The following is a 21,000-nucleotide window of genomic DNA, read 5'->3' on the forward strand; positions in this document are numbered from 1 at the left end:
CTCATACTTCTGTCTATGCCTTTGAATGCATCTTCACATGATAGGTCTGACCCACCTCCCCACAAACCCCTGAACCCCCATCATTCACCCATCAGCACTCCCTGCCTCTCAGGACTCATGCCTAACATGCAGGTACTCCACTTTACTGTCACCAAATCACATCTTCCGCCACACATGTTTCCATCTATCGTGCCATGCCAGGAACATCAGCCACAGTGCTACACAATCAATGACAGTTCTTTCCTCCTCCTTGCGACTCAAGGTACCACACAATAGAATGAAGCAAAGCAGAATCAGCAGGGGGCAAGGAAGCCTGCGTCCCCTTCTCCCTTTGGACGACCTGGTTGTCTGCATCAAGAGAGCAACTGCAGCAGGGCCCCTGGCAACCCAGTATTATTGATAACAATGTCGATGACAGTATTTCCTGCTGTTATGTTCCTCGTCAACTCCCAGCTCATCCACATCCTGCCATCTGACATGATGAGCAAGCTGCTGTTGGTGTGACCATGGATCTTTTGCTTTACACCCCATCCCTTTTCCCTCAAACCAAACTTCCTGCTTTCAGATGCACAAGAGTTGCCACCTGCCAGCAACAGCAGCCCAAGGAGGAGCTGAGGGAGCAAGACTTGATCTGATACTCACATTCTCCAGCTTGTATATCATCACTGCATACACTCCGGAAGCAAGTGTAGAGTTGGGATCAGCTCATGGCAAATTATACAGGCACAAATGGACTGCATCAAGGCTAAGAATAAAGGATGGCTCATTTACCAGCACATTGGAAGTAAGTTCTTTCAAGTAAGTTCTTCTGCACAGGACTCAGATGAGGACCTCAAAGGGGAAACATACAGGAAAGTGTTGATGGACAAGGTGTTGCATGTATTGACTTGACCAGCCAGGCAGTGTCTTGTTACTGTCAAGAAACATAGAGGAGTCCAATTCCAGCTGGGCAGCAGGTATGGAGTGGGGCTTGCCCTCTCTGTTTCATGTTCCTGTTGTGCTATCATTAATGCCCCCTAACCTGCTGCGGCCTTTGTGTGGACAAGTCACATACTCCTACTCCTGTGCCCTCCCTCAATTAATACTGCAACAACTGCCTAGCAGTCCAGAACTCACCACAACACCTCCAAAATCACATCTGAGTTATTTCCAGACTTGGTCAGGAAATCGGAATCAGGATGTTAATGCCGTGTCTTTAGTTAAAGAGCTTCAGAGAAACCAACACCTAAAACTTGCTGATCCCCAGCTTGCTTCTGGCCTCCCCCGCTGCAAGCTGGTCTGAACATTAAAATTCCACCCATCATGCATATATGAGGGGTGGTTGGACGAAAGCCAGCAGTAAGTGACATGAGGCAAGATTCACACGCCATAATAAACTCATTGCTGAATTTCTGATGTCATTATGTCGCTGTGGGCGAAGTACATAGTGGAGCCAGGTGCTTTCCCTGTGAGAGAAACTTGTCGCCCCAACTGGTATTCAAATACCATTAACAGGCAAACTACCTGTCTAGCCACCGTGTTATCTGTGGAACAGCCATGCCGTGGTGGGACAAAGGCAGAGAAAAGAAAAGATACGCACTGGGATTCTACTGCCCGTCCCGCCACAGGAATCAGAGCGGTCAAGGGGCAGACAATGGGGGAGTCTGTCGACCTCTGGCAGGATTTTCTAGCCTTCGGTCGAGTGAGGCTGTAAATTCCTGCCCATGATTTAAAAGTTGTATCACTTTATGGAAAAATAACCCTAACCCTAACCCAAACGCGGTCAATGCTTGTGACCTTTTATTCCCTTTTCCCCACCTGGTGATACTAAGTCGTGACAAGATTCATTCTACTGTTGTCTGTAAACCTTTGTTTGATTATTCAAATGGTGACCTTTCACATTGTGAGCAGACAGACTGGGTTACAGCTTTCTACCTTACATATGATCTTTAAGTTCCAGGAAATGGCTGTTCTTGCTGAGCAGCGATTGAAAGGCATCTGCAACTGCTGTCCTGTTCACTTAATTCACCTTTATCAGATCCTCACTCCATTTGGCATTTCTATAGAGCATTTCTAATTAATCTGCCACAATACAGTTTGTAAAACATCTTTCAAGGGATTTTTTTTTTACCTAAGTGTTAACTGAGGCAGGAAAAGCAGAGGGCAACCCTCCAGCTGCCATGCTGGGTTCTTCTGCCATATTTTCAAGTATTTTGGGTAAAAAAAAGTTAAGGGGTGAGTCCCACAGCCTCATGCTGGTGGGATAGCCTCATTCAGAGCCCACCCCGCCAACAACCACAGTTGCTAAGACAACCTCCCCAAACTCCACAGACATAGGACTGTCCCCTCCACCTCCACACTGAAATGGTTCACCCATCCTCGCCACAGACCACAACCCCCCCCACCCCCGCCCACAGATATGGAACCCCTCTGGAGGGAATCTTCCCTTCCGCTCCCCTGACCCCGAATACCCCCAATGGAAGCACTGCCTGGGCATGACCCTCTCTTCCTTTAGGCCTGTACTCACCTGTGTAACCTGAGCAGGGGCCATTCGCCAGGTTGCCATTGGTCCAGGCTTCTTGTAAACCCTGCTGAGATGCCAGGGAACTCCTAGCATTGGTGGGGGGGTGGGGGGGGCAGTAATACAGCAGGGAAGTCTGCTAATCAGATGTAAATGTATGGTAATGGGCTTCCCAGCCTTTCATGGCAAGAAAACCATTACATCATTGCTGGGGGGGGGGGGGGGGGCAGGAACAAACTAATCGGGAAATCCTGTCAATGTAACAGCTGTTTAGAGGCTGCCATTGGATTCTCTGCCCCCACCGACTTTCCCACCCATCGAAAAGAGGGATAGAGGATCCTGGCCAAGAAACTTGTAAAATTCTTTACATTGCCGAATTCCATACCTTGACAGATTTTATACATTTTATGTGACGTGGCATTAACTCGTTATTACAGTCCAATCCACAAACATCCTCTTGTGTGAACTTTGTCTGACTTTTCATAATGTCAACATTGGGTGAAAATAGAACCAGGTTGTGGCATCACAATCAAGCCCATTTCCACAGGGCCTGCTGTCAATACAACTCTCTCAAACCTAAAGAGGCTGTAGACTTCTTTAACACCCCTAACAGCTGACACCAGCCACCTTATCATCAACAAGGGTTTAAATCTGGGATATTATAGCTCAGATGCTTACCCCAAAATTCACCAAACTATCAGTGAGATCCAAAATTGTCCTTGTTCCTGCTGCATTTGGACGGTTTTACTTAAGCATAGGAAATTCTGCATGAATTAATTTTTTTTACACAAGCATATTTATTATTTTACATCTACACATGTATACACACACATCTGGTTTGACAAATGTGAAGTTATCACTTAAAATTTGCATTTTACTCCTGTTACCAACTGGCTTACTGGAATGCTTTAATATTGTTCTCCATTTCGTCTGCGCTTGTTCCGACAACTCCCTTCCCAAGCTGCTGTCCATTCTGGAAGAAAAAGAATGTTGGCATTGAGTCGATGCTGCATTTTTCAGCTACATCCTCAGCTTCACCCGCATCCACTTCATAAACAAACACATTTTAGCACACTTTTCTGAAAATTCCACGGATTTTGGTGTAATCAGCTTACAAGGCCCACACCAGTTTGCGAAGAAGTCAGTCACATCTAACTTGTCTCCAGCCTCTCTCAGTTTAGTTATGAAATGATTCACACTTTTGATATGGCAGATCATCTTGTCTGGTGCTATAACTCCCCTATCTGCTTCTCAGTGTCTGACATAAATATTGGGTTTTAAGTGAATGGATTGAGGACAAACCGTATTATTGAGGAGCCAGTGTATAGTTGTGTCACATCACACACAATCACAGGAAAGTATGAATACCAACCTTCTTTATTATTCCTGTGTGATATAAATACTGATGGTAGCTTTTATGCACTGTGCCAATATCAATTTTTAATGCCTTGGCTAGAATTTAGCACAGTATGAGAAAGAAGTAAATTGGGATCATTTTGAAATATAGGCCAGTTACATAAGAACATAAAAATACTCAGAATAAATATGTTCACAGATCTCACAAACTAGCCTGGAACTTGATCTATCCATTTAATCCCTCCCACTAGCCCTGTACTCTCAACCAATGGTTTTTCTCATTCATTTAATCTCTTTACACAAGCCCTGTAGACTCCTCCTTTCCTCCACCATAAAGTGTACCCATCCTTTTAATACCTTCAAAAATAATCTTGCATAAACACTTCAGAAGACGATTCAGAAATAGTCACCCATTTTCACTATGTCACTATATTGACCACAGGGACAGAATTTTATGCTCCCCACTGACAGGCTTTTGGGGGTGGGATGGGACGGGAACATGACATTGAAGGGATGTGACTCTCTCTGGGTGCCCACCCAGCCCAATTTTATACTGGGGCAGGCAAGGCCTCAGGTGAGAAACCCACCCTTGTCCTAATTGAGGCCTTTAAGTGGCCAATTAATGGCTACTTAAGGGCTGTTTCCTGACTAGCCTGAATTTTTAGGCTGGTGGGAAGATTGAACTTCTGAGGGGGAATGCCAAAAAACAACATATTACATCATGGACGGGATGGGGGAGACCTCCACCAGAAACCCACTCTGAAGTTGGGCATCCTCCCCTTAAGCTCCGGTAGCCTCAGGATCTTCCATAGGTTTCCTCTATCCTCCCCACCCTGGGATCTCTAGAATTTAGCTGGGCCCCCAGTTCCTAGATTGAGGCTCAGGACTCCTCAGGCATTTCTTCTTCTGTCCACTGCAGCGCTGCTGACTCATTGGACTGGTTGGCAGCTCTTCCTCCCGAGCGAAAGGCTGAAGTCCCACTTGCAGTCACCTAACACCAATTTGAGTGTAAATTGGCTGAGGGCACCTCGGAGTGAGCTGCACCTTGGAGTCAATGGAAACCTCAGAGTCAGCTGCTCCTCAAAGTCAGCGGGAATGTGTTCCCTACTGACTTTTCAGATGGCTGGAAGAGAGACTCTGCATTTTGAAAAATTCAGGCCCAGCTTTCTCAGTTTGAAGTTAGTTCATTAGATTCAAGTTGAATCAACACACTGTCCATTATTTGTTCAACTCTTTCTCTCAAGATTCCCACTCGGTCCTTTGTGGCCTATGTCGAGAAGTCCATGGGTGCTGACCACAGCACTCTTAGCCTAAACTCTTGACCTTTCATTGTATAGTTAAGCCTCTTCAGCTGAACATTGTTTCTCTTCCTCTCTTTGATTTCCTGATCCCCTTTTGGAATCATTGCATGTGGAACCTTGGATAAAGATTTAAGTACCATAATTTTGTGAATGTGTGCCTCTGCCCTGGAGTCTAATTTGCGACAGCATGAACATTCATTTGCAGATTCGCACCTAGTATTGTGCAAAATGTGTAACTTCTTAAAATCATCCTTTTCTGCTGATAACAGGGCTCATATCCAGATCCTGATGCCTTCTGCCTGCTCAAACAGTGCCTGTCATTCATTTATTATTTGAACCCTGTTTTAAATGTTCATATTAAAGTCTCTATCTCTTCTGTTAGCCATTGTCAGTTACCTGATTTCCCTTGCAACTTTAAGGGGTTTGAAATGGTACGAGGCTGTGCATTTCTGAGCTAACCACAAGGGCCATCAAATTCTTCAAGCAGTTTTTAAGAAAAGTATCTTTTGATTTCCATCAATTTTTTCCAGCTCGCTATGGGAGGCCAACACAGCTGAGCTCATCCCTTTCTCACTTGACACCTACACAGACATTCAGCAAGGATCACTGGCGAGTGATCTGAAACGAGGGCCTTTGCTGCTTTTTTCCTCCTAAGACAAGGTTGCCAAGGTAGCCTGCACTGCTCCCTGAGAACAGTTGACTTTTCTTTTTATTTAGCCCCAGGATATGAGCAACACGTCAAAGCAAGGCCAGGATTTCTTGTAACCCCCACTGCCCCTCCCCCCCATAGTTCTCTGAAAAGGTTAAGGGCTCACCTGAGGCCTTGTCCACTGAAGTGTAAAATTGGGGTGGGTGGGCACCCCGAGGGAGTCACATCCCTTCAATGTCATGCTCCCGTCCCACCCCACCCCTAACCACCCGTCAGTGGGGAGCATAAAATTCTGTCCCTGCAGTCAATATAGTGACAAAGTGAAAATGGGTGACTATTTCTGAGTCGTCTTCTGAAGTGTTTATGCAAGATTATTTTTGAAGGTATTAAAAGGGTGGGTACACTTTATGGTAGAGGAAAGGAGGAGTTTATTCACTGGAAGTAAATTTCCAGAGGAGTCTCTAAGCAGGTGTGAAACCATTGACACTAATATGTGGGACAGGTTTAACCTCTGAGAGGTGCCATGTAATGAATTGGTATTGCAGGACCCTGACCCACTGACAAGGAAGGAACATGGGCTACATTCCCAAGGTGCATGATTTGAAGGGGAACTCCTAGGTGCCAGCACTAAAGAGATTGAATGGGACTAAATTGATTCAAATGAAGCAACTCTACTCTGGGAGTAATTTAACCAGTTAAGCTACTGAGCATCCTTTAATGATTTTTGTTTTAATGACCATTCTTCCTATTGTGTCTGCTACTTTTAGACTGGTTCTAAGGGCAGAAGTGCACTCATGATGTTGGTCATTCACCTTGCGTCCAAGAAACCCGTCCATTCCACTGCAGACTCACAGGAGAGAGCAGCAGATTAGTCGTGGTGGATTTTGTTTCTGCTTCAACAAGCAAAGGGGTAAAAATTAGTCTCGGTCCACTCAAACACGGCAATGTGTTCCTCAGCTTGGAGGCTTGAGGCTGGCCTGAAATTTGCCCTCTGACCTCAGTAACATTTCTACATAACACGATTGGCCAGTTCTGCTTCCACATGCACCTCAATCATTTAAAGAGAAAGAAAGTTGTTGCCCATCAGGAGGGCAGGGACAGTTGAGGTGGGAAGAGCGAAGCTCCATGGACTGGATTTGGTGTGGGGCACTTCTGCTCCTCTCTCCTCAACAGTAAAGCTTTCCTAAACGTTTTAAAATGTCAGTGATTTCATTCAGTTCACCACGGCTGCAAAAGACTCCTGGGCAGAGCAGGCCCAACATTTGCTCTGCTCACTGAAAATAAATTTCCAGAGGAGTCTTTAAACAGACGTGAAACCATTGATCCTAATACATGGGAGAGGTTTAACCTCTGAGAGATGCCCTGAACAACAGGCCTAGTGAATCTTGCAGTGACTTGAATTGGGCACTGCGGTAGCATGGCCCCTTTAAGGGGGGGGGTGTTCCCTGAGGGCCACATGATTGGGCCATCCCTATGGGTTGTAAAGGTGGGAAGCTGAGCCATTCATGTGCAGGGAGGCATATCCCGGGTCGGAAAGAATCCTCAGTTGGAGTCAGGGAGAAGTGGAGTGTTGTACAGTTGAAAGTTTATTCTGCCTGATCCTTTCATTGTAAATACTTATTTATCATTGCCTTTGTTACTTTGAGCCACATCGAGTCACCCTCAATTTGTTAGAGGAATGGGTCCAACCCACTACCAAATTGTCAGTCCTAGGCTGTTTTGTGCACAACAACTGCTTGGATTGCTGTACAGAGAACTGGCATAGATCCAGTGGGCTGAATGGCCTTCCTCTTCCTCATGTGACATATACAATTTCAAATCAGAATATTATGATATTGATGACCTCCCTGAACACCAAGTCACTGCAAGTAGGTTTGAGGGAATATTGTTCCATTAGGAATAATAATATTTAAAAAGCACGGGTGGGATTCTCTGGCCTCCCAGTCGCGTGATTCCTGCTGGCAGGAGGTGACGTGGTCTCTGGTTTTGCCACTGTCAATGGGAATTCCCACTGATGGCACTCCACGCTGGCGGGAAACCCGCTGGCAGAGTGTGCTGCCGGCGGGGCTGGAGAATCCCATTGGCATAAATGGCCAGAGAATTCCAGCCTATATTCCCAATATATTTTTCAAATGAATGATTGAGGATAGAGTCTCTAACTTGGCATATTTTAAGCAGACCCTTCTTTTCCTGAAAGTTTTTTTTTAGGATGCTGCATCTATCTGTCGTTTCTCTAAAAGAATGAATTTTCATTTATAAAGCACCTTTCACAATCTCAGAACAAAGTCTCAAAGCATTTTACAGACAATGTAGTACTTTCTTTAAGATTCAACTTGAGCATGGCAAACTCCCAAAAACAAGTGTTAAATTAATGACCTGACTGTTGCTTCACTGAATGTTTGTTAAGGGATGAATGTTGAGCTCAGACACCAGGAACAGCTCCTCTTCATTTTGAAACTATGTGATGGAATCTTTTACATTCACCTGAGAGGGCAGATGGAGGTGAGGTTTAACATCTCATTTGAAAAGCAGCATCTCCGGCAGTGCAATACTCCTGCAGTACTACACTAAAGCATCAGCCTGAATTGCACACTCGAATCTCTGGAGTGGGATTTAAGCCCACAGCCTTCTGCTTCAGCAGTGAGTGTGCTACCTTTGAGTCATAGCTGAAAGCATGATGGAGACACGTCTTAAACCTCTATCTTTCTTGTGTCGATGATGCTCCCACAGTGGTGTCTGTTAGTGAATTCCAAGACAGCGAGCAAGTGACTACAAAGGTTTGGCAATAAATGTCCAGATCTGGACTGGACAATGTGTGAACTGGAGGGGATGATGTCCCCATTCTTATAGTGATAAAAAGCTTAAAGAGGCTGTATGGTTATCTTGGGTGTATAAAAAGCATTATTTGTCATTTGATACTTTAGCTTTGCTTCAAGTAGCTGACCTTATCAGTATCTGGGTCTGTTCAGCAGTTATTACAAGACAGATGTGATAGCAACACATCCAATGTGCCTCCAAGACATGGGGGCTTTGCACAGCTGGTGGCTAGTTTGGATAGCTGGAAGTCTCTATTCTTGTGGATTGTTTAACCAGGCAGTAATTTGAGGGCATTCTCCCCTTGTACAGAATTTTTAAAATACAAATGGTAAGCCTTTCTAAAGTACAGTACTAAAGATGTTTATTTGTTATCTTGTTGGTAGTAGCGCCAGCATGTTACCAATTCATCAATTAAACACTCAAACTTGGCAAAACAGCTGCTTTGAGAAAATGAAGATGTTTAATTGATGTCATGTCTTTTTCACCTTAAAGGACACCAGCATCAAGAAAAAGTGTTCATTAAATTTCTGCCCATTTGTTTAAAATCAGGCCAAATTTCATTGTCGTATCACCTGCCTGTGATTCCACGGCAGGGAAAATACTACTCAATTCCTCCTCAAACAACAAATAAACTTGTTGCGCACGGTTTCGGGAGAGTAGTGTCCCTTTAACAGCAATATTACACACTACACAATAGTCTGCTTACTGAAAAAAACCATGCTTCAGTGTTGTAATTCAGTCATGCAGGAGAATTGACTGATAGTGAATTAACTGGAATTTTAATTAAACTAAGCTCTGTTTTTGCTTGTTTCCCATCACAATTCCTCTACTGTGTTTACTAATTGCTTTACGGACTATTTCAAGCTCCAGGGCTTCCTATTTGTTGGTCCATGTAAACACCACAATCATCAGTCTCATTTTTAGTGAAGTCTGAAAATTCTGCTCTTTCTGCATGACAGGGTCTATAATAAAGATTGAATAACTTGAATCTTAACGAGACACATTTTAGTGTAAAGCAGACCTCAAATAACTATGGGACTAGTTTAGATCAGACTTGTTCAATAAGCTTGTGAAATTTTAGAGTTAAATGAAGAAATGTTACTTTTTTTCTCTCAACAATGATACCTGTATATGTACTTAGTTCTTTACAAAAGCGTTCCAATTCCAGTGTTTTCTAGCAGAGGCGCACAATTATTTTAACTGTCTAGATTCCATGTTGGCCAAGTGTGACCCCTTCCAGCTGCTCTGACACAGAGTTCATTGGTATTGTCTTTGACATTGAGCCTTCCACATACCTGATCCATTGCCAAGGCAGTCTTCTTTCACATGTAAATGTTCATTTATATCTCTACCTCACCTGGTTCACTTCAAACACTTCCTGCCTCATCTTCATCACCTCCAGGTTCAGCCCTCAAATAATTCAACACCAGTTTGCTTGTCTCCACCCTTAAAAACTCAAGCTAATATAGGATGCTCATGCACTCTCTCCCACAAAATCCAGCACGCAGATAAAGCACTCTTTATCTTCAACCAGCTCACTTTGCCCTGGCAGATTAATTCAAGATGCCATTTTCAGATCCCCCTAAGACTTATCCTGGCTACTTTGGAAAATCTTTCCCAGCCTAACATCTCAGCTTGCACCCCTTGCTCTATCTTTGGACTGCTCTTGCTCCCTTCACTTATTCTGGAGACATATACCCAGAGTAGCTAAACTCCCTTCCAAATGACCTTCAGTTTTTTGAAATGTGCTTTTATATTCCTTGGGGAGGATTTTTTTTTCCTCAGAAGAGGTGGAGAATGGGTGTTAAATTCTCAAGTACCCAACTTGCCATGAGCATGTCCACTTCTGGTCTAGCAGAAATGGATTGGACATCAGGTGAGTAAGCTACTCGCAAGAGTATGTCAGTAATTATAATATTTAAATGAGGCTATATGCCTTAGATTTTGGCAGCCATGTAGATTTGATCACTCCAATTGGCCCGCAATCCCACCCCGGTCCCAACTGTGATCTCTTCCTGCACTCTATTACGCCGCAATCTCTTCCCCTGCAAACTCTTCCTCTTCAATCTTTTCCCCACTATATCTCCCTATTTCTATTCCTGTTCTTCAGTTCCTAGCTGTGGAATTGTACACAGGCACTTACCCATCAGGCAGCCAGGTGCCCTCACCAGCCCCACCACAATTTTAAGCATGATAGAGAAGGTGTTGGGTAACCTATCCGCCCATGGCACAATGGAGGCCACTAAGTAGCCAATTGGTGGCCACTTACAGTCTCTTCCCAGCCCATTCACAATTTTTTGTATGTCAGGCAGAGGCTGCTGCCACATGGGAAGCCCAGCAATTTTCACAGTTTGGGTTGGTGGCAGGCAAGCAGTGAACTAACCTTCTTCATTCGCCCACAGTGGAGCTCCCACATCAAATCAAAGCTTTTCTCACCCCTGGATTTTCCCCTCCTCCCGGCCTGTGCATCCTACTAATCAATCCTCCACTTATTTCCCAAGGTGGCTACAGTGATGTTCACCTTTGAGGACTCAATGCAGTCCCAGTGGCGGCCACCACTTCTGGTTGTACTGCCAGGAACAGAGTGCTGCCAAACACGTGAGTGGGCTGGCAGCTCTTGGAGATGGGAGATGGCTTTGTCCTGAACCAATTAGTAGCCTGCCGAATGCTATGTGGCTGCAGGTCAACCCACCTGAGTAGCATCATAGAATCCCTACAAGCCCATCGCGCCTGCACCGAGAACAATCCCACCCAGACCCTATACACATAACTCCACGTGCGTACCCTGCTAATCTCCCTCACACTAAGTGGCAATTTAGCATGGCCAATCAACCTATCCTGTACATCTTTGGTCTATGGGAAGAAACCAGAGCACCCAGAGGAAACCATGCAGACACGGGGAGAATGTGCAAACTCCACACAGAGAGTCTCCCGAGGCTGGGATTGAATCCAGGTCCCTGGAGTTGTGAGGCAGCAAGGCTAACCACTGTGCCACCCTAGCGGGGGGATGATGAGAATTTTTCCAAATGTTTATACTGAAGGAGTGGCAACATAAAATTCTGCTCCCAATGTCAGAAACAATCATGAACAGTATAAAAGAAAACACCAATACTTTTCATGATCAGATTAATTGTAAAAACTGGTGAAGCAAATGTGCCCTTTTAAACCAACGAGCAATGTTGCTAATCAAATCAAGAAAACATTTAATAGAATCATCATAGCAATTCAAACTTGGCCAAGCAAAAAATGGACTCTTTGGGGGAGATATTGAACTGTCACCTTCCCAAAAATAGGGGCAACGACAACTGAAGATCTGGTGGGAATGCTGTGCACCAGTTCTCCACCTGAAGCAGCTTTCAGGCAGGTGTCTAACTTATTGCCCAGCTTCCCATCCAAAATGGTTTCAATATGCAAATAGACTTCCTGTATCTGCTGTAGGACCCTGATTGCAATCCAACTGTTTCCAACCGTTGGGAGACCAAGCCAGCTGCTCTTAAAGGATGTCTTTCCCAAAATATAAACAAGTGTGCCCCTTTTAGCCCCAGATAAATAGTCTGGGCCACTGCCAACATATTCCCCTCCTGCCCCCACCATCAGAGGCTTTACCCGGCAGCCAATTCCTACTTCAATCCACACTGGTGAGCTGCAGCAATATGCCCACGGATCCCTGCAGACTGCTGAGAGAGGATCACTGAGGCCTGGATCTCAAAGTGCTTTGTGTTTCTCGATTACTCTTTGGGCAAGCACGTGGAGGCACAGCTGGTATGTGCCTGTTCAGTACCCAAACCAAACATCTCTCTCTATATTATGTTTAAAAAACTTCCTGAAATGTGCATAGGAGTCTTCTGTCAAAGTTAGTTCCTTTAAGCATTTGCCTTTCTGCTATTGTCTTCAGTCTATTTATTTCCATACAACAACACAATTAAATCAGCCATGATCTTATTGAAGGCAGAGAAAGCTCGAGGGGCTGAATGACCTACTCCTCCTCCCGATTGGTATGTTTGTAAGTGACAGCATTTTATGAATGCTCTTTGCTATTTTGTGAGACCAGTTTTTATTTTAGACCATTGTAGTAACCTATTTTATTATTTATTCGTTCATGAGATGTGTGTGTCGCTGGCTGGGCCAGCATTTATTGCCCATCCCAAATTGCCCTTGAGAAGGTGGTAGTGAGGCGCTACCTTGAGCTGCTGCAGACCAGGTTGTGTAGGAGGTCTTGTTAGGGTGAGAGTTCCAGGATTTTGACCCAGCAATAGTAATATAGTCCCATGTCAGGACAGTGTGTGGCTTGGAGAGGAACTTGGGAATGGTGGTGTTCCCATGCATCTGCTGCCCTTGTCCTTCTAAGTGGTGAAGGTTGCGGGTTTGGAAGATGCTGTTGAAGGCTCCTTGATGAGTTGCTGTAATGCAGCTTGTAGATGATACACACTGCTGCCACTGAGTGTTGATGGTAGGAGGAATGAATATTTAAGGTGATGAATGGGATGCCAGTCAAATGGACTGCTTTGTCTTGGATGGTTTCGAGCTTTTCATTGGAGTTGCACTCATCTGGGGGAGTGGAGAGTATGCCATCTTGATATTCCTGACTCGTGCTTTGTAAGTGATAGACAAGCTATAGAGAGTCAGGAGGTGAGTCACTTGCTGCAGAATTCACAGACTTTGAAGTGCTCTTGTAGCTACAGTATTTATGTAGCTAGTCCAGTACAGTTTCAAGTAAGTGGTAAACCCCATGATTTTGATAATGAGGTATTCAGCAATCGTAATGCCATTGGACATCAACGGGAGATGGTCAAATTCTCTCTTGTTGGGGCTGATTGTTGCCTGCAACTTGTATGATGCAATTTTTTTCCATTTATCAGCCCAAGCCTGGATATCGTCCAGGTTTTGCTACATTTGGACACGGACTGTTTCAGCATCTGAGGAGTTGTGAATAACGAACGTCCCCAGTCTGACCTTATGATGGGGAGGAGGCCATTGATGAAGCAGCTGAAGCTGGGCCTAGGACAAGAACAAGTGTAGATTTAGCTCCATGACCCTGCTCTACAATGAACTGGGGGAGGTGGTGGTGGTGTAGTGGTATTGTCGCTGGACTAGTAATACAGAGATTCAGGGCAATGTTCTGGGAATCTAGGTTCAAATCCCACCAAGGCAGATGGTGAAATTTGAATTCAACAAAAATCTGGAATTAAAAATCTAATGATGATGATCATGAAACCATCGTCGCAAAAAGCCCATCTGGTTCACTGATGCCCATTAGGGAAGGAAATCTGCTGTCCTTACCTGGTCTGGCTGACATAAGAAATAGGAGCAGGAGTAGGCCATCTAGCCCCTCGAGCCTGCCCCGCCATTCAATAAGATCATGGCTGATATGATAGTGGTTCAGTTCCACTTACCCGCCTGCTCCCCATAACCGTTAATTCCCTTATTGATCAGAAATCTATCTACCTGTGACTTAAACACATTTAACGAGGTAGCCTCCACTGCTTCAATGGGCAGAGAATTCCAAAGATTCACTACCCCCTGAGAGAAGAAGTTCCTCCTCAACTCTGTTCTAAATTGACTCCCCCTTATTTCGAGGCTGTGCCCTCTAGTTCTTGTTTCCTTTCTAAGTGGAAATAATCTCACGGCCTCTACCCTGTCCAGCCCCTTCATTATCTTATATGTCTCCATAAGATCCCCCCCTCAGCCTTCTAAACTCCAACGAGTACAGGCCCAATCTACTCAATCTCTCCTCATAAGCCAAACCCCTCATCTCCAGTATCAACCTGGTGAACCTTCTCTGCACTCCCTCCAAGGCCAATATATCCTTTTGCAAATAAGGAGACCAAAATTGCACACAGTACTGTAGTTGTGGCCTCACCAGTACCTTGTACATGTGACTCCAATGTGGTTGACTCTTAAATGCCCTCAGGGATGGACAATAAATGCTGGTCCAGCCAATGACACCCACATCCCAAGAACAAATAACAATTCCTTTTTAAATTCAGTTAGATCAGTACTGAACTGTATTTCATATCTTTAGCTAACAAAATCTGTTGACCACAGGCCTGAAAATTTCCATTAACTTGGTATTCTTTTGGGAAACAACATTCTTCCTAATTCCACTCTTGTATGGTCTATCTCTAATACTGAGGTTTTTTTTCCCTTGTTCTAGCTATGCCTGCCAGAGAAAGCAAAAATCCTTCGTACATGCGGAAGTTATTTGCTGCTATTTGTAAATAGTTTGCAGAAGGATCTGTGTTGAATACATAGTTGGGACTGATTCCTGGATTGGATAGTTCCAGTTAGGAGCAGAATTCTCAAAGACTGGACAGCAGGAAACCACACTCATGCAGAAGATCATTTTCTGTCTGTTAAATTTTAGACCTGCGTTCCCCTGGGATCACCCTTGTCAGGACAGAAATATTATTTTCTTTGTATTATTATGCACTCACTTCTAACCAAAAAGAGCTGCAAAGAGAAAGAGAAAGTGGATTAACAGCAGCTTTACACAACAATTGAATGGCTTTCAATTTACAGCCTACTCAGTAATTTTTTTTACTTTTAATTTGATGTTGGAATTTTTATATTCTCAAGTTGACGTGAAACCACAACCGTTAAATTTCTTATATGTAACACCCAACTGTCTTGATTATTTCACAGGTCCTGCTGTCAGATATAGTGACTTCGAGGTATCAAATCCCAACCCGCCGCCTTTGATTGGCCAACACACGGTTGAGGTACTGGAGTCTATGCTGGGTTATAGTGAGACCTATATCAATGAGTTGCTCACAGCTGGAGTAATCAGCCAGCATGCACTGCACTAAAGGCTGATCTCTCTTACACAAGCATTTTTGACCTTTCTGAGATCAACCAGCTTCACAGTTCAGAGAGGAGCACATGCACAAATGAATCAAGGGAAATTTCAATCTGGGGTTAGTGCAAGGCAAATCAGTTCTTCATGTGGTGTTAATCTTAATATAGTGAAGCACAGAATAGTTAATGGATTAAATGATAGTTAGAATCAGCATTGAGTAAAATTCTGTTGTTCGCAAAGCTTGGCTAAATGGAATTAAAAGTGGCTTATCAGAAATCTTAAAAAAAGATGTCTATTAACTACACAGTGTGTATGAATTCTGTACTGTTTAACTTCTTGGAAGTTCATCTACTTTTACTGAATGGAGAGTTGACTTTCGCAAGCCAGCACATTGTCTGATTTGTAGCTGAAACAAGGCCACAGTGGAAGTGCCAGAATTCTGCTCGTAGAATCTGCTCTTAAAATTGCACAAGTCTCAGTATAATTCAGCAAAAATAATTTTTTGTAATGACATCTTTTCATTATTGTAATACAAACAAAAGCAATAGATGAACATTGTTTTAAGAGTTTGATCTTTGTACTGCTGCACAGTGTTGAAGTTTACTGATAAAACTGTCATTGTATCACGGATTTCTTACTGGAATCAATTATCTGAACCACGGTCTGTAAATTGTTTACGTATCATTAGTTTGGAAACGCTAACAGATATTGTCGGAATAAACATTTATATCTGTTTCATGTGGCTTTTTTTAAATTCAGATATTTTTGAGTCGGATGAAGAACCTTGAAGGAATGCATGTTGAATTTCAGTGCTGGATGTGGAGTTCAAGTATAGTTTCAACGTCAGCTTTGATGCTGGCTATTAAAGTCTTTTTTAAAAAGCCAGGCACTGGGCTCAGGAAATGTGTTCACCTTCAAAATATAGAGACTGGAAATTGGCCAAATATTAAACACCAGATCACAAAAGTCACAAATGCAATTCCTAGAATCAGCTCAATGGAGGGTTGGGGGGGGTGGGGGGGATCAAAGCTGCAGCATGCTCAATAGAAAACTGCCCCTTCTCCATCATCACCCACCCCTCCCCCCCCCCCCCCACACACACACACACACACACACACACACACACACACATTGCAATCTATGGCATTACCTCAGCTTTGATTTTGCCCCCAATCAAGGACAGGAATAATATACAACATGGGGACAGCAAACAAATGCTCAATGCAATGTTTTAAAACTACATTTGTCCCTGGTTTTTTAAAACTTATTTTCTTTTTCTCCTTGAGGCAGCTCTCATTATCTGTGTTTGTTTGGCTGCAGTGATTTTTTGAATAGCGGATGCTTGTCTAATGTGGCATGTTCATCATTGGTGCTGCCATGAAAAATTCATTGAAATATTTCTGTATGACGCAAAATTAACACAACAAAGTTAAGGCTGTCTAGTCCTGATATGGAAGGACATATTGCAAATTCCATTTTTTTGTATATCAAGCCAAATGCCTTTAAAATTGATTTACAAGGAAAGCATTTAGGAAGTCTATTTTATTGTTTCTAAAAAAAGTTTTGATGTCAGTTGTTTGATTATTTATTTGTTTAGAATTTGTTTTATGGTGAATAATTCTGCCTAAGTACGTACATCCAGATAAAGAAACAGGAGAAAAAAAAAGAACTTGCACTAAGTATATTAAAATATTATAAAGATGATTTTATATATATGTATATAATACAGAAAATCACTTTTCATCTCTTCAGCATTTTTCAAAACACGTCACTTTGAAGTGCAGTCACTTTATTGACATGTAAGCAGTAAGACCCCATAGTAACAGAAAGCCATTTTCTGGTTTTAGTGGTACTGGTTCAGAGGACAGATAATCGCAGTATATCATGAGAATTACCTTACTCTTCTTAAAATAATATCACCATGGGCAGGGCTTGGTTTAACGTTTCATCGAAAATAAAACCTCCTTGGACAAGGCAGCACCCTTTCAATACTCTACTGAAGCTTCTGTGCTTAGGTTCTGAAGTGACAATCAAATCTATGACTGACTGTTTCAGAGGAGTGGGTGCTACTAGTAAGTAAATAGCATCCAGCGACCAATCCAGTTGTGCACCTCATAAATTAAATCATTAATGGAAAGGGTAAGGAGTAGAAAGACAAATGAAGCCTTGAGACTGCTACTAAAGTTGGCAGAAAAATAAAATGTATCTGGATAGGTAAACAGGATCATCCACTGCTGAGCAATGTTTGACAACATTGGGAGATTAATGCAATTCATAAAGCTGTCGTATTTGGAAGAATTGAAGACAAATGTGCCTAATTTGAAGAAAGCAGACAAGGTAAGCATTAAGACCATTTATCGACTAAGTGAAACTATCATACAGCGTATGAACATGACAATCAATTACTTCACAGTTTTATAGCCAGGGAAGTAAAAGAAATGATCCTTCAGTTATTCAAAACCATAGTTAGATCACACCTTAAGTATTCTGAGCAGGTCTGGACCTTGCATCTTAGGAAGTTTTTTTTAGTTTGTTGATGAATGTGGTTTGCTAGACTAGCATTAATCGACTATCCTCAATTGCCCTGAAGTAAAAGGTGGTGTACTTACTTCTTGAGCTGCTGTAGCTCAAACGTTGTATGAACGCCTACAATGCTATTGACCTTGGAAAGTGCGCAAGTTTATCAGAATGATATCCGGGTTAAATTTAGAACGTTACTTTGATTGACATTTTTAAGATGTTAAGGGGAACAAATTCCACTGTACGGGCAGTCAGGAAATGGTGGGCCAAGCCTAAAACCTACAGCCAGTTCTTCCAGGAATAAAATTAGGAAACACTTTCACAGACAAAGTGACATAAATTTGAAACTTTCTTCTGGAAATAGCAGTTGATGCCGGATCAATTATACATTTCAGATCTGAGATTGAAAAGATTTTTGTTATCTTCGGGTATTAGGTGATTATGGAGCAAAGAAGGGTGTACAATGCTCAGTCATAGGTTAGCTACAGTCTCACTGAATAGGCGGAACAGGTTTGAGGGGCCAAATGGCCTACTCTTTATGTACATATAGGGGGAGGGGTGACTACAAATTAAGTTTTTTAAAGTTTATTTATTAGTGTTACAAGTAGGCTTACATTAACACTAACGAAGTTACTATAAAAATCCCCTAGTCAACCCACTCCAGCACCTGTTTGGGTACATTGAGGGAGAATTTAGCATGGCCAATGCATCTAATCAGCACTTCTTTCGGACCATGGGAGGAAACTGGAGGACCAAGGGAAACCCATGCAGACATGGGGAGGACGTGCAGACTCTGCACAGTGACCTAAGACGGGAATCAAACTCGGGTCCCTTGGCGCTCTGGAGCAGCAGTGCTAACCACTGTTACCCTATATTGGCAGGAAATATATTTCCAAGGAAGGTGCAACCATCCACAAGTCGTCTGAATAGTTTCACAGGAGAGCACTGTTAACCTGGTGTTGTCAGACTTCTTACTGTGTCTACCCCAGTCCAACGCCGGCACCTCCACATCAATCTGAATTTAGTCAGAGCATTACAAGAAATGAGAAAGAATTAAAATAGAGCACAACAGGGTGGAAAAGATAAACGCCAGAATTTTACCACCCCATTCACCAAAGGAACCGCAGTGGGTGATGGGTGGACAATGGAAAGGTCCGTTGACCTTGGGTAGGATTTTATGGTTTCAGGATGAGCAAGGCCATAAAATCCCACCCAAAGTCAACAGCAACTCAGAATGCTGGTTTATCAATTATTCCTGTGCACTGTTGAACTGATCATTAAAGTACCCTTCATTTTCCAACATAATATTAATGATATGAATCACATGTCATTAGTGAATCCCAGAAGCTATTGTCTGGACTCACTTGCACTTACTACTTTGCTGGTCAAGCATTCAACCGGTGAAAATCACAGCTGGTCTCCGTGGGCAGAAACCAGACATGATGGCTTCACTGGGGGGAATCAGTGGGGCAGAGCCAGGCAGTGCCATCCTGACAGTGCCCCGGCACCTTGACACTATCCACCAGGTGCTCTGGCACGGCCCAACGGGCACTGTGGCAGTGCCCAGTGTGCTTCTAACTATCAGGGGCAGTGCCAAGGGGTGGGGCCTTAATGGGGATAGAGCCTGAGTGGGGCTGGTGCTATGTCGCGAGGATGGGATTGGAAGGAAAGGGAGAGCTCTGCAGAGGTGGGAAGGAAGGGGGAAACTCCTTAGGGGTGGTGATCTGGGGAGAGAGAGAACTCTGCAGGGGTGCTGATCAGGGAGGAAAGGAAGGGAGCTCCACAGGGATGGTGATTGGGAAGGGAAAGGAACTCTGCAAGAGTGAGTGATCAGCACAGGGAGCAATTGGGGTGAGGGGTGGGGTGGTGGGAGATCTCCGAGTGCATTGCCTATGCAACTGCACCCCAAGAGCTGAGCAGCTGGGTTCACCAGCGGCCTTAGGCTCTGCTCCCCCTACAGGCAAGAATTGCACCCTGACACTTTTTTTGCACCAAGTATCATAAGATTGCATCTCACTGAAAATCTAGCACAATTCTCTCCCATTTTCTTGCTTGTTTGGTGCTTCAAATCTTTTGAAATAAGATCATGCCCAAAGAATTACATTTTAAGGAGTGCCTTAAAAAGGAAGACCGAGGTTAAAAAAAAGAGGCATAGGGATAGAGCTTCTGAGCTTCACTGACATTTATGCTTGTGGCGAGCAGTTTCCTCCAAATATTACTGTCAGTAGGGAAGATTTTCAACTCCTGGCCACACACTTCTTACCTGTAAGTGGTAGTGGTGTAGCAATATGTCCTTTTAAATCAAACAAACAATGTTACTCATTAAATCAAGAAAACAAAATAATTTGGTGTTTTTAGCAAATTAAATAAACAATTTAAATATTGCAACACAAGCATTGGACTATCTTAGGGGAGGATTTCAATTGTCCAATTGTCTAGTTTCTCACCTTAAAAATGGGCGGCAGTTGAAAGTCTAATGGGGACCTTGAGCATCCCATCTGAATTAACATTATAGACCTGAGTTTAAACGGAAGACCAGCATTCTCACCCATGTGCCTCATGTCAATATTAATTGCAACATTTAAACAGAAATGTAGGGAAGTGCAATATAGGTCAGTCCCAATTGTCCTCGTTCTAAGAAGCTGAATTGGACGACCTGAATTGGACCATTGGAAAGACCTTCCTTGCCTGTTGGGCATTGCAGGGCCTTGCGTGCCTTATTGACGCTTTTAATCACATTTTAATTTGATGTTTTTGATTAAGGCAGTTCCCCTTTAAGTGGCTGTCCCTATTACTTTATCCCAGAGTTTATTTGATTTAGTTTAATTGGTTGACTCAAATGAGTTGGATCCCTCTCTGAAGAGGCAAGTCTTTTTACCATTTATATAGATGATCTGGAGGAGGGAACCGAGTGTAGGGTGTCGAAATTTGCTGATGACACCAAGATAGGGGGAACGGCAAATTGTGTGGAGGGTGTGGAGAGTCTGCAGAAGGATCTAGATAGGCTGGGCGAATGGGCCAGGAAATGGCAAATGGAATTTAATGTTGGCAAGTGTGAGGT

The 21,000-nt window shown here is 43.4% G+C and overlaps 1 protein-coding gene across 2 annotated transcripts in view; it reads left to right on the forward strand.

Moving 5' to 3' along the window:
- sugct (succinyl-CoA:glutarate-CoA transferase) overlaps positions 1 to 16,152 on the forward strand; it is a 463,614-nt gene extending 447,462 nt beyond the window's left edge. For both annotated transcript variants that reach the window (XM_080193630.1, XM_080193629.1), the window contains exon 14: positions 15,266 to 16,152. In XM_080193630.1, coding sequence (XP_080049756.1) covers positions 15,266 to 15,429 — 164 coding nt within the window. In that variant the 3' untranslated portion in view covers positions 15,430 to 16,152. The remainder of the gene's footprint in view (positions 1 to 15,265) is intronic.
- The last annotated feature ends 4,848 nt before the right edge of the window (positions 16,153 to 21,000 follow it).

This window comes from Carcharhinus amblyrhynchos, chromosome 8 (assembly GCF_965287045.1).
Source record: "Carcharhinus amblyrhynchos chromosome 8, sCarAmb.v2.hapA, whole genome shotgun sequence".
Classification (NCBI taxonomy): domain Eukaryota; kingdom Metazoa; phylum Chordata; class Chondrichthyes; order Carcharhiniformes; family Carcharhinidae; genus Carcharhinus; species Carcharhinus amblyrhynchos.